The following is a 14,356-nucleotide window of genomic DNA, read 5'->3' on the forward strand; positions in this document are numbered from 1 at the left end:
GAGAAAGCCCCAGACCAGCCAAACAGGCTCTGGCCACTTATCCAGAGTTCCATGTGCACCAGGGAGGGGGAGGACGCTCTGTGTGGTCTGGAGTTCATCAGGACAGGTTGGCCACACCCTGGGCACTGTGGCTCCCCACTCTCCCTGGGAGCCCTCTAGCCTTGGCTTCCAATACTCACTACATATGACAACAAGTCTCAAACCTGGATACTAGCTGGGCCTCCCCTCTGCATTCTGGATTGCCACCCACCCACCCGGACCTCTGATGGCATCTCAATCATCCCGTGTCCCCTGACTCCTGCCAGCTCTCCCTAGGGCTTGGTCCTAGGAGTGGACACCAGAGTCAGCCTGGTCTCCTCCCCCTGCAGCCAGAATGAAGGTCATAGAAGAAATGCAAGCCAGGACGGAAGCCAACAACCAGGGTGGAAGCCAGGATCTTCCTGCTGTCCAGGACCTGGCAGTGATGGGCACCCTGACCCTGGTCCCCTTGGTCCCCACACCCTGCACCACCCTAGCCACTGGGGCCTGGCAAGGAATAGTTCTGGTGTCAACAGGTGCCTTGGCCCAGGGGGCCCACCTGTAGGGGCTGTTGATGAAATCTTCGCCCCATTCCATGTCTTCAGTGCAGTCAAGCACACTGCAGCAGGCGTCACTGATGAACTGGGAGAAGCTGGTCAGCGAGTCCTGCACCAGGAAGCGCAGCGTGTCCTGCAGCATGTACTTGATCAGCTCCATCAGCTTGCGCAGCTTCGACATGAGGTACACCTCCCAGTTGTTCTCGTAGAGGTTGTACCAGCCCTTGCTCATGTCCCGCAGGCTGCTGCGCATGGCCACCTTGAGCGTGCTGATCCAGCTGTCCTTGAGGAACATCTGCACCTGGAGTGGCCAAAGGTGGCATCATGTGGCCACCCTAGGGAACCGCTGCCCACCCCTGCCATGCTCAGGGACTCTAGGCACCAGGGTGCTCTAGTGGCCTCAGGACTCAGATGACTACACAGGGATCTCCCCCAACCCCAACTTATTGACAATCCCTGCCAACCAACACCCTCCTGTGACCCTGTGAACCAGGGCTGCTCTGGGGGAACCAGGGAGAGAGGGGAAATGAAGAAGGGCTTTCCTTCCAGTCAAGGAAGAGAGACAGAGAGACAGAGACACCAGAAATGAGGCAGAGACATAGAATGGAGCAGAGAGAGGCAGAGACAGAGGAAACCTTAGGCCACCTGGTAGCCGTCTCCCATGAAGTGGAACCCCTTCTCTCTGGTACCCAATCCTCAGGGAGACACAGGGTGCATGGAGTTCCTGTTTTTGCTTCAGAGGCCACTAGGGTCAGGATGGAAAGTGACTGGTTCTCCTTTTCTCTTCAGGGTGAACCACCCCCCTTGGCACCCACCCCAGCCTACCAGAGGTCTAGGAAGAGGCGAGGCCTGGTTTGTAGGAGAGCAGGGCTCTCAGCCTCACCACTGGCTCATGTGCCCTGGGTGCCCACGCACCTGAGCGAAGGTCTGTGACTGGATCTGCTCAAACTCTTCCAGGCGGCTGTACTTAGAGAGGCTCGAGTGGAACAGGGACATGGCAATCACCTTGTTGCACTCAGCCCGCACCTTGCTGAGGGCTGTGATGACCTCCGGCCGTGTGAGCAAGGACACAAAGGTGAAGTCCCCCTTCTGCTCCCGGAAAGGGTACTTGGGGACACTCACCAGCCCTGAGGGGGAAGGGGTGGGGGCCAAAGGCCAGTGTCAGATGGGCCTAGGACACACCCGGGGTCAGGACAGATCTAGAGGGACATAGCTCCTGCCTCCTCCCTGGAAGAGGCACACATGTCCCTAGAACCCCTCTCTTTCCACGGTCTGTTAGAGGGGCCCTAGGGCCCCACAATGAGGTGTCTGCTCTCGGGTGTGGAAATGAATTTCCTCCAGGCCCCTCTGGGTCACAGACCCTTCTGAAGTGGGTGAGAACTGTGAACCCTCTCCCCATCCACTCCTGCCCACTCTGCACACAACCCCGATGCCCATCTGGGCCTACCCTGGGATACCAAGAAAAGATGTGGGCACTACCAGGACCCTTGGAATGCCCACTGTCCACGCCTATCCCAGCTTCCAGGGCACTTTATACATGCAGATGATGGACCCCAGGAAAAGAAATTAGCAGAGACTGGGGAGCTCAAAGCCAGGAGGACTTGGGGGGACCTGAGATCAGACGATCAGATTGTCCTGAGGTCAGACAATCAGAGAGCCCTTCTCATCCACTTCTGAAAAATTGTTTTCGTAGTACACATTTAGCTTTTGCTCCTTCTGCTCTACTCAGACTACTGTTCTTAAAAAGAGCCTTCACCCACCACCCAGCTCCCCAGGCAGTCAGGAAAAAGAGGGAGATGAATGCTGGGGACAGGATCGGTGCAGGTGAGTGTTGGGTTTATAGAAGGAGGGGAGGAAGGGACTCTGGCTGGGTGGGTGGCCCTAGGTCCTCCTTTGCCTAATGCCATCACCTTGCTTGGGCACCTTCTCCTCTTCTTTCTTAGGCAGGGTCACGTAGGAGAATGTGTCGGGCTTGGAGGAGACAATTTGGTCAAAGTTAATCTTGTTCATGCTGCGCTCATAGTCTAGGTTCACTTCTTTGGATAGATTGCTGAGGTGCTCCAGAACCCTGTCCATGGGGACCAAGAGAGGGGAGTCAGGGGGCTTCACACACCCTGTCACCCACCCTGGGGCCCAGGCTCCGCTCTGGCATGGGCCTGGGGACATGGGTTTGGGGTTTCCTCCGGCATGGATGGATGCACCTCCCACCTAGACCCCTAGCCACTGACCTCATTACCCTTGTCAGCTACCTCTTTCATGCCACTCCCACCCTCACATCAGTCCCTGACTCTGTCCAGTTTGCTTCTCACTTCTCACTTCTCAATGTCATCTAGTGCAGGCCACCCTCCCTGTCTAGTCCCCTCACCCCCACTCCTGCCCATTCTAATCCACTCCCTGTGCCCACCTAGTCCACCCTCAGGCAGCCCCTGAGTTCGTAGAGGTACCAAACTCTCACCTATCTTTGAGCCTCTGCATACGCTGTCCCCTCTGGCAGCCACACCTGATAGATCCAGACCCAACTCCACCTGACCAGCCTTGCTCCTCCCTGGGGGTTTCTGTCCTGGGCATATTTGTCCTCTTTGGATGAAGGAAGGCCCCATTTATGCTCCCAAAGTGCTCCCCTGGCCTTGATACTCCTGGTCCCCTCTGGTCAGTAAGCACAGGACGAGGAACAGTGTGTGCATGGGATATGTCTAGCTTATGGTCATTTCTGCAGAGCCTTGAACAGGGCTTTGTATCAAAGGGTTCCCAGTACGCATAAAGAAATGAATGATCCAAAGACTAGAGGCACCGAACAGACCGTCAAACCTCAGAGGGAGGAAGGCAAGGGAGGTTTTGGCGGTGGTGGGAGGGGCAGGTAAGAGATCAATCAAAGGACTTGTATGCATGCATATAAGCATAACCAAGGGACACAGACAGTATGGGGGTGAGGGGCTGTGCTGGGGGGCGGGAGCGGGTGGGGAGAGGTCAATGGGGGGAAAAGGAGACATATATAATACTTTCAACAGAATTAAAAAAAAAAAAGAAACGAATGAAAGCATGTCCATGGCTCAGAGGCCCATATGACAAGCAGGCAAGGCTCTGGCGGGAGGTGGCCCATGACATCCAGGAGCCCTCCTGTTGTCCAGGGACATCCTTCACCCAGTCCCTGGCCTGCAGCTCTCCTTCTGCGCTTCTCTGCTTCCCAGTCCAGCAGACCAATAACTGAGGCAAACACAAAAAAATCAAGGCCCCTTGTCCTGTCTCCCTCAGGATAAATTCTGTGGTGGCATTCATGCTTTAGAGTTCCCCATGGGATCAGAGGCAAGACTCATCCTAAATCCACATCTTTGCCTCGTTGCTTCCTCTACCATATCCTTCTCTCCCTTACAGATTTCTCCTGAGAGGACTTCATCAACATAATCAATCACTTACACAAGAATCCCCGAATCAGACTTTGCTTCTAGGGACTCTGACCTATGGCAGGGCTTAACGGACCCTGAACCTGTGCTTCGGAAACTGCTGCTGCCATCCAGCCTGGAGATGAAGCCAGCATGCACTGGAGGCATGCTAAGCCCCCACACACTGAGCCTGAGGCCGCCTGCATCGGATTACTTATTACAGGTGAAGTAGTGTACTAGTATATTTCCCTGATGTCTAAGCCAATCTGAGCCCAGCACCTTTATTATGTAAATGTTCTAAATAACCTAAAACTGAAGAAATGGGATTCTGGGCAACCAAGGTAATGGTGGCTACATCAATTCAACTCGCCCAGCACACACTCAAAAACACATATATACATACATACATACCTACATACAAAGGAAAAAAGAAAAGCAAGAACAAATAACACCTTTAGCATAACTAGAATAGAGAGAATCCTCAAACTTCACATTATCTTGAAGTAGAAAAATAAACATCAACTCCCAGTGAGCTGTTGCTCACATTCCTGCTGCAAGCCTTCCTGGAGAACAAGGGAAATCTGAAAACAACTGTGAAAGAGGGAGTAGTGGTAGCCCTAAGATTGATCTAAAGTCCTGCCAGAAAGAGCAAGCCCATCCCACCTGCAGATATACTGACCAAGTGTCCTGGCAAAGCATAAGGAAGAAACTGACATGCATGCATTCAAAGTAGCTTCTTGGAAGGGCATGACCGATGAGGAAGAAGCTGACAGGAGAGAGGAGTCATTTGGAGATTGGAAGGTGACTGGAAAAAAAGTAAAAGTGAAAATTTGAGCCCTAAAAGATAAAAGAGAACAAAAAAACTTGGAGGACACACAATCTTCTTACACACACACACACACACACATACACACACACACAGCCATCCATTAAAAACAGAAAGCTAGTTTGTTACACTAACAGCAGAGGGCAACCTTGAACCAGGAATCTTGTAAAACATCCCAAATCCATGAAGTGAGTAGGTCAAAGTGAAATACATTTATATGAAGTTACTATAAGAAAAAGAGAGAGAAGACCTTAACTGATGAAAAATCTCATGCACTCCTCAAAAACGAAACAGACAAAACAGGAGAAAACTAACACAGCTTTTCAAACAAGTATTTGGGCACATGAACAAAACACCTTAAATCAGATTCAAAAACACAACACAGAAACAGGAAAATAGGAAGAAAAGATATTTGACTGAAAAGAAAAGAAATGGAAGAAACAAAACTTTCTCAGGAAGGAAGGCTAAATTACAAGGTGCCCAAGGACGAAGAGAGCCAAATAAATAAATGTAATCATAGAGTCAATAAAAAATGTAATAAAGTACATTGAAGAAAGGCAGGAATATAACCAAGAGAATAAAATGATAAAGAGAAAGAACTAAAAGGGGTCAGAAAATGGTTGAATTAGAAATTGGCAAAGAAGCAGCAAGATAGAGAGGTAAATAGGTAGATAGACAGATATAATGAAATCTCTGATGAAGAAAAACAAAACAATAGAACAAAACTAATATTTAAAACTATAATTCAGGAGAAGGAGGAGGTGTGCAGTGGGTTGACCACTGGAGAATTTGGGGCTGCTGAGCCATTCGTCCATACATACCAACAAACCTTGTCAAACTAGCCCCTATCTTCCTAGTTACTTCTTCACCAGGGACTCCCCACCCCCATCCTAAACCAACCCTCTATTTCTCCATTCTTCACAAATCTATTGATTCTTTGTCTAAAAGGTATAAAAGCTTCCTGCTCTGGAAAACACACACACCTGTAATTCAAAAGGAACTTCCAGAAATAAAAGAATATCTGAATTTCTGTGTTTAAAAGGCCCATTGTGTACTTGGGAAAACTGACCCAGAATGATCAACTCTGAGGCATACTCTAGTAAAAATGACTGGGCTTTAAAGATTAAAAAAATCCTCAAGGACTCCAAGCAAAATAATCAAACAGCTTACAAGGGACGGGCCATTGGACTGGTATCAGGCTTTTCAAAAGCAACATACAAAGCAAGGCAAGCATTAAAACTAAACAAACCCTAGCCAGTTTGGCTCAGTGGATAGAGCGTCGGCCCATGGACTGAAGGGTCCCGGGTTTGGTTTTGGTCAGGGTGCATGCTGGTAACTGATGTGTCTCTCTCACATAGATGTTTCTCTCTCTATGTCTCCCCTTTTCCCTTCCACTCTCTCTAAAAATCAATAAATGGAAAGAAATATCCTCCAGTGAGGATCAAAAACAAACAAACAAAAAAAAACCCTCTAGGAATAAAAGTGTGAACCAAGAATTTTATATTCAGTCAGGTTGTCCTTCAAGTTTTAAACATGCAAGAACTCTAGAACGCTATATCCTTGAGCCTTTATAAGAATATAATGGAAGAGGAGCTGAACCCAACCAACAGACACATTACCCCAAAATATGGACCTTCACATACTGAATGCTTTAAGCTGAAGGAATTTGGGAAAGAGCAGGTGCAGGAAGAACCCTCTGACCTTGTCCTGAGGCAGGTCATTAGACCCTCTCATGAGAGGTGCTCTCCTATACCTTGGAGGAAAGGGACAACCTTAGCTCTCAGGTGGCGCGCTGCCAAGAGGATCTGAAGAAACAGGCCTTGCTAAGTTTTCCCAGTTTACTACCCTAGCTCATATCCTTCTGTCCTATCACATTTCCCCACAGCTTTCCACTCCTCACCAAGACTAGCATAAAAACACTTGGGCTTAACCTCTTCAGGTCTTCATTTCCTTATGGAGGGTCCCATGTCAACTAAAACGTATTAAATACATTTGTATGCTTTCCTCCTGTTAATCTGTCCTTTATTACAGAGCCCCAGCAGAAAACCTAGAAAGATGTAAGGAAAAAGGACTTTCTTCCTCCCCTATGAAATGATAGGGGAAATTAGCCCGTCCTGCCCTCTCTCACAGTCCGGGAGCCCTCAGAGGCAGGAGGCAACCTGGAGATCAGGGGAAGGCGACACCCCATCACCTCTGCTGCTGCCACTGCCAGCAGCGCAAGCTTCGGCCGGCCCTGGTTACCTGCGCCTTGGGCCGGCCATGGGCCACTGGGCAGCCGCCATCCGAGGCTTGCCTGTGCCTTGGACTGGCCCTGGGCGACTAGGGGGCTGAGGGACTGGGGGATTCCAGAGGCAGGCGCGTGAAGCGGCTGGGCCCACCTGGGGGAGGACCCAGCCTTGCTGCGTGCCTGCCGCTCCGGCAGGGCTGAGGGGACTGGGTGCTGCCATCTTGTGGCTGTGGGGGCTGCCATATTTGAGGGCGTGACAGTCAATAAAATATTCCCTCCTTATTGGCTGTGGGCACCACCATCTTTGAGGGTGGGACAGTCAATTAGCATATTCCCTCCTTATTGGCTGTGGGCGCTGCCATCTTTGCGATGGCATGAGGGTCAATTAGCATATTCTCTTTTTATTAGATAGGAATGTAGACTTAAGGCTAAAACAAAGATACAGATGAGAGTGAAAAAATATGTTAAAATATTCAGTAGAAAAAAGCAACTAAAAATGGAAGGAGAAAGTAGAATGAGATTGAGGATTGTTGCATAGGAAACAGAAGAGTTAGAAATACCATTAAAAACTGAAAAACTGGGAGAAACCAAGATGGTGGCATAGGTAAACACCTGAAATTGCTGCCTCGCACAACCACTTCAAAACTACAACTAAAAGACAAAATGGACATCATCCAGAACCACAGGAAGGCTGGCTGAGTGGAAATTCTACAACTAGAAGGAAAAAGGAAAGCACACTGAGACCCAGAGAAGCTGCAAAAGTTAAGTACAGAGGTACGGAGGCATGAGCACGCAGAGAGGGCTGGCAACTCAGTACGCGGCTGTCTTTTTCAATCTGGAGGGAGACACAAGCTCCCGACTGCTCTGAACTCCAGTTCCGGGCGAGACTCTGGGGACCCAGACTCATACGGGGAGAAACTGGACTGTCTGGCAGCGGGCTGAACTCCAGGGTGGCTTTCTCTCAGAGGTGCTTGCAGTGATTACCAAGGGACACTGAGACCCGGGGGCCTCTTAGGGCGGGGCCAACAGTCAGCGATTGCTGTTTGCTCTGCCCTGAGACCCCACCCCACCCAAGCTGTGCACAGAGGTTTTTGCATATGAATGGCCTGGTCCTTTGAAATCTAAAATTACCTAACAAACTGCAGCTGAGTCAGAGAGACCCAGAACATCCAAAAGAAGGCCCAGGGCCCCACAGCAGCTTGCATTGCTTCACAGCTGGGCCTCATCTGGGCACCTCCAAACCCCAAACAAAGAAGAGGAATCTGCAGATCTCTCCGTAGCTCCTGCTGGGTGGCCTCAGGCAGAGGCTAAATTAGCACCTCCTTGAGATCCAAGAGCCAGTGTACCCAGTGGTCAGAGTGGGACCATCCAGATTACAACTCCTCAGATCCATAAGGGACACACTCAGGGGGCAGAGTCAGTGAGCACCAAAGCCCCACTGAAGCAAGTCTTACCTCATAAGGTTGTCTCCAGCACAGAAGTTCTCCCATCGTAGACACAGCTGAGCCTCACACCCAATTGGCCTAGAGGTCAATTCCTCCCAGTGATACCAACAATAATCAAGGCTTAACTACAACAAGACTGTGCACACAGCCCACAAAGGGGTGCACCAAGAGTGTCCACCTCAGGTAACTTGGAGGCTGAGCCATTGGGCCCCATAGGACACCTAGCACACAAAGCCACTCTATCAACTCAGGGAAGCAGACAAAATGCGGAGACAAACAGGTCACAAACGAAAGAAATGGAGGAAAGCAAACTACTGGATATAGAGTTCAAAACCACAGTTATAAGGTTTTTCAAGAATTTTCTAGAAAAGGCCGATAAATTTAGTGAGACCCTCAAGGATATGAAAAAGGACCAACTAGGAATTAAGCATACACTGACTGAAATAAAAAATATTATACAGAGATCTAACAGAAGACTAGAGGATCACAAGAATCAAGTCAAAGTTTTGAAATACAAAGAAGCAAAAAACACTCAACCAGAAAAGCAAAAAAGAAAAAGAATCCAAAAATATGAAGATAGTGTAAGGAGCCTCTGGGACAACTTCAAGTGTACCAACATCCGAATTATTGGGGTGCCAGAAGACAAGAGAGAGCAAGATACTGAAAACCTATTTAAAGAAATAATGACAGAAAACTTCCCCCACCTGGTGAAAGAAATAGACTTACAAGTCCAGGAAGCACACAGAACCCCAAACAAAAGGAATCCAAAGAGGACCACACCAAGACACAAAACAATTAAAATGCCAAGAGCAAAAGACAAAGAGAGAATATTAAAAGCAGCAAGAGAAAAACAGTTAGTTACCTACAAGGGAGCTGATTTCTCTACAGAAACTATGCAAACCAGACGGGAGTGGCAAGAAATATTCAAAGTGATGAATAGCAAGAACCTACAACCAAGATTACCCAGCAAAGCTATCATTCAGAATTGAAGGGCAGATAAAGAGCTTCACAGATAAGAAAAAGCTAAAGGAGTTCATCACTGCCAAACCAGTATTATATGAAATGCTGAAAGGTATTCTTTAAGAAGAGGAAGAAGAAGAAAAAGGTAAAGATAAAAATTATGAACAACAAATACATATCTATCAACAAGTGAATCTAAAAATCAAGTGAATAAAAAAATCTGATGAACAGAATAAACTGGTGAATATAATAGAATCAGGGGAATAGAAAGGGAGTGGACTGACAATTCTTGGGGGGAAAGGGGTGTGGGGGGTGTGGGAAGAGACTGGACAAAAATCGTACACCTATGGATGAGTACAGTGGTGGGGGGGTTAAGGCAGAGGGTGGGGTGGGAACCGGGTGGAGGGGAGCTATGGGAGGAAAAAAGAGGAACAACTGTAATAATCTGAACAATAAAGATTTATTTTTTAAAAAACTGACAAACTGGATATTAAAAGGTTAAGTAGGAAAGCAGGGGATGACAGGCATTATGAAAAGGAGTACAAAAGAATCCACTAAAATGAAGGTACAAACCTTCCTAAATACCAAAATGAATTTTAAAAGTAAAAAAAACAAAGAAAATACATCATGTAGAGAAACACAGCATTTATAATAATAAAAGCATAATATGCTAATTAGACCAGACTTCCTTCTGGACATCCTTCCAATGACCTTCCGGATGACCTTCCAGACGAAGCCGGGGCTGCTAGGGAAGCCCGGGTTCCGGGTGCCAGAGGGAAGCTGGTGCCGGCAGCTGGGGGAAGGAAGGCCTACTCTTGCATGAATTTCGTGCATCGGGCCTTTAGTAATAACTATAATATTAAATAATATGACATAAATGAGATTAAACGTATCAGCTCTATCACTTATTACAAGAAAAAGATTTTAAATTTGACTCACAAAGACCCAATATGTTGATAACAAGACCTCTCTAAAACAGAAAGGCTAAAAATAGAGGGATGGACAAAGATGCATCAAGAAGATGGAAACAACAAAAAAAGCCAGATTATAATTCTGATATCAAACAAAGTAAAATTCAAGTTAAAAAGCATTAGACCTGATAAAGGACACTTTTTAATGCTAAAAGCTGCAATCCATAATGATGATATAACATTTTCTCTCAGTGGACAAAAGTAAGTGAAGATATAGAAGACATAAATAACATAGTAATCAATAAGGTAGATTTTATAGAATATATGTAATGTATAAAATATATATTATATATAGATATATATTATATATTTTTCATAAAATATATATTATGTATATTATCTTACCTAATAATAGCAAACATGTAAATTAACCATACCTCTGCTACGCCCACAGCCAATCAGGTGTATGCAAATTAACCTGACAAAGATGGTGGGTTAATTTGATATGCAGGCACAGAACGGCTGGGTGGGGTGGGACGCCTGCTATGAGGGGGAGGGGGGCCGGAGGGAGCTACAGGAGCAGTGCTCCAGCTGGGAGCGAGGACTTGCCGGCTCCCAGGCTGCCTGGCAGCAGGGACTTGCCAGGGGAAGGAAGGCCTATTTTTGCATGAATATCGTGCAATGGGCCTCTAGTATATAATGTATATTATTAGAGTATAATATACCCTAATAATTGATATAATTTTATACCCTAATACTAGAACTATGCCCCTTCCTAAGTACAAATGGAATATTCACAAAAACTGATTATATATTAGGTCACAAAGAAAACATCAGCACGTTTTATAAAATAGAAATACTGTAGCCCTAGCTGATTTGGCACAGTGGATAGATCATTGGCCTGAGGACTGAAGGGTCCTGTGTTCACATCTGGTCAATGTCTGGGTTAGGGGCTCAATCCCCAGTGGGGGCATGCAGGAGGCAGCTGGTCAATGATTCTCTCTCATCATTGATGTTTCTATCTCTCTCTCCTCCCTTCCTCTCTGAAATCAATAAAAAGAAATAAAAAATAAAAAGAAATGATTTCCCAGTAGCAATGAGCACATCTAATACCCAGATCTTGGCTTTTAAATACCATTGCCCACTAAAAGGAACCAGGGCTCCTTGAAGAAATAGTTGATTTGGGGGCAAGGTCTGGGAAAGTACAAGATGAGTCCAGAACTTCTCGCTGTGCCATAAAGTAAAAACATGCTAAAAAAAAACAACAGGAACATATCAGAAGGACACTGGAATCACCTTGAGGAGGCTCCCACTGGCCAAATCTGGGACAATTAGAGCATCAAAATAAAAAAATGGTAGTAATAGATTATAACCCTTTGAATAAAATAGGAACCCATGAGTCCATATTGATAATAAGAGATCTGGAAATGAACAAGAAATTATTTGGGTCCAAGAAGTCTATAGAGCCCTAGCCAGTTTGGCTCACTGGATAGACTGTCGGCCTGCGGACCGAAGGGTTCCGGGTTCGATTTTGGTCAAGGGCACATGCCCAGGTTGCGGACTTGATCCCCAGTAGGGAGCGTGCAGATGGCAGCCAATCAATGATTCTCTCTCATCATTGATGCTTCTATCTCTCTCTCCCTTCCTCTCTGAAATCAATATAAAATATTAAGAAGGAAAGCAGGGGGATTACAGGCATTATAAAGAAGAGAAGTACAAAAGAATCCACTAAAATGAAGGTACAAACCTTCCTAAATACCAAAATGAATTTTAAAAGTAAAAGAACAAAGAAAATACATCATGTAGAGAAACACAACATCTATAATAATAAAGAAGTAGCAATAAGCACATCTAATATATATATAAGGAAGTCCATAGTGCAGTGGGCGAGATAGCCCTGAACAGATAAGAATGAAGGGAGCACTACCCCTGGGCAGCACTAGGTCCTCATGGGAGGGCTTCCTGGAGGTGGCAATGTTTGGGCTTGGGGAAAGGTCTGGCAGGGACTCACGTGGGCCCTTTGCGCATCCGGGGCGTGCTCATGGCCCACTGCTTGATCTTGCTCATGCTCTGCTCGTTGAGGAGCTGCTGGCCCTCGGAGGGCATGCAGTCCACATAGAGGTTGTACAGCAGCAGTGCCTCCGTGTTCTTGCGTAGGGCGTTGGCCTGGACCACACGCTGTGTAAACACACGTGGGTCCTCAGCACAGAAGAGAAGCTGGATCCGTGGCACCCAGTATTGGCAGTTCATGAGGGGTGGCCTTCCTGAGGCCGGCGGGAGGCGGGGGGAGAGAATACTCCGTCAGATCTCTGGGCTGGACACCAGGTTGCAGCCTGGCTCTGTGGCTGCTGCATGGTAGCCCCAAGCAGGTGGTTCCCTTTTCTGACCCCCATCACATCTGTGAAATGGGTCTGATGACACTCCCTGCCCTGCCCACCTCTCAGGTTGTCTTGGATGGATGTGAAATTGCTTTGCAAACTGTAAAGAGCTTTGCACAAACAAGGAACTATACAGGGGTGGCTGTTTACGTGCCCATTCTTTGATGCCACGCCAGGACAGACATTACCAATTGAGGGCCTCGGGCTCCTTCTCAGCATCATGCTGAAGGTGGCACATATCAAATAATGGCCATTTGCCCTTCCTGGGGTCTCTGAGTGATGGGCCCTCTGATCTCACTGGTCAGGGACAGACAGCCACAGGACAAACGGAGCAAGGGAGAATTCCAACCTGAGCTGGCTATGCCCTAGGTGGGGGTTGGCTTCAGTCATGGGCCAGGCACAACCTGAGGTGGGGGTCCGCCTGGATCAGGGTCAGGAAGCTTGTACCTTCAGCAGTGACCCCTCCATTCAGGATGGGCTGCCCCATCTCATCTCGCACCAAGCCATTTTCGTCTGTCTTGTGCACCAGGTACAGCTTCTTCTCCTTGTCATAGTCCAGGACACCAACACTGCACCATTCGTACTTCAGCTCCCGACTTTTGGGGTCCTCTGAAATAGGATGGGAACCCACCAGTGTTCCCTACACGGGGTGAGCAGGGGCCTCTGAGTGTGAGCAGCAGGGATTGGGAACAGGTCTCAGAGGTCACTAGTCTGGCTCACTCCCACCAGGAAGACCCCCTCTGGCCCCAGCAGAGCGGGGCCTTGCTTCCTCCCAGCTGAGCTGGACTCTGGAGAACCCCGGGCAGCAGGAGGAGCCAGATGGAGCAGGCCTCTCAGTCCTTGTGCTCGGCATGTCCCCAAAGGGGCAGAGAGAGAGAGACAGGAAAGCCCCAAGCAACAGACCTATTGAGGGTCTGGTTGTAAAGGCCATCATGTCTGAGCTAGACCCCTTTCAACAGACCAAGTCCAGGGTGACTTATGCCCTTCCCAAAGGCTTAGAGGAAGGGCCAAGTGACCTGCACCCTCCCCATAGGCTGCCCATGGCAGCTGAGCCCGAGCCCCTCATATCAAGACAGCCTAAGGCAGAGTGGAAGCCTGCTGCCCTGTGATGTCCTCAAGGGGGCCTTGGGGCCTGTTGGGTCAGGATGAGCCTCCCTCCACTCCCCATGCTGAAAGCCTGCTTCTCCAGCTCACCTCCTGCCACTGCACCCAGCATATTTCTCTCCTGGATGTCTGGCTATTCCTGAGACTTTGGAGCTTGCTCCTGCCTTTGCATTGGCTGTGCCCTCTGCCAACAGTCTTCACTCAAGTTACCTTATTGCTGGTTTGTTCCCTGCTCAAGTGGTTTCTCCCTGGGAGAAGCCTCTCTGCCTAAAATAGCGCCTTTGCCCCAGGCACTCTCTGAGCGCTTAGGTCATACAGTGCAGCATCCTCTCCTGGTGCTTGCTGGTCAGCCTCCTCACACTAGCATCCGTGCCCCAAGGGCAGGAGTGACGTTATCCCACCTTGATTGCAGCTGCATCCCTATACCTAGAAAGGAATCTGGCACGTATAGTAGGTGCTCAATAACCTTTTATAGAAGTTAAGACAAACATGGCACGGTGCCAGGCAGGGAAGGCCTCAATACATAGTGGCTTAAAACAAATGTGGGCAA

The 14,356-nt window shown here is 48.1% G+C and overlaps 1 protein-coding gene across 1 annotated transcript in view; it reads right to left on the reverse strand.

Moving 5' to 3' along the window:
- Positions 1-14,356, reverse strand: part of DNAH1 (dynein axonemal heavy chain 1) — a gene marked incomplete at both ends in the record, with an annotated part of 80,128 nt that overhangs the window by 50,533 nt on the left and 15,239 nt on the right. Inside the window, 5 exons of the mRNA XM_080675518.1 lie at positions 578-876; positions 1,491-1,702; positions 2,486-2,643; positions 12,336-12,588; positions 13,150-13,311. Of these exons, the coding sequence (XP_080531644.1) occupies positions 578-876; positions 1,491-1,702; positions 2,486-2,643; positions 12,336-12,588; positions 13,150-13,311 (1,084 nt within the window). The remainder of the gene's footprint in view (positions 1-577; positions 877-1,490; positions 1,703-2,485; positions 2,644-12,335; positions 12,589-13,149; positions 13,312-14,356) is intronic.

The sequence above is a fragment of the Plecotus auritus genome (genome assembly GCF_963455305.1).
Source record: "Plecotus auritus genome assembly, chromosome: 6".
Lineage (NCBI taxonomy): Eukaryota > Metazoa > Chordata > Mammalia > Chiroptera > Vespertilionidae > Plecotus > Plecotus auritus.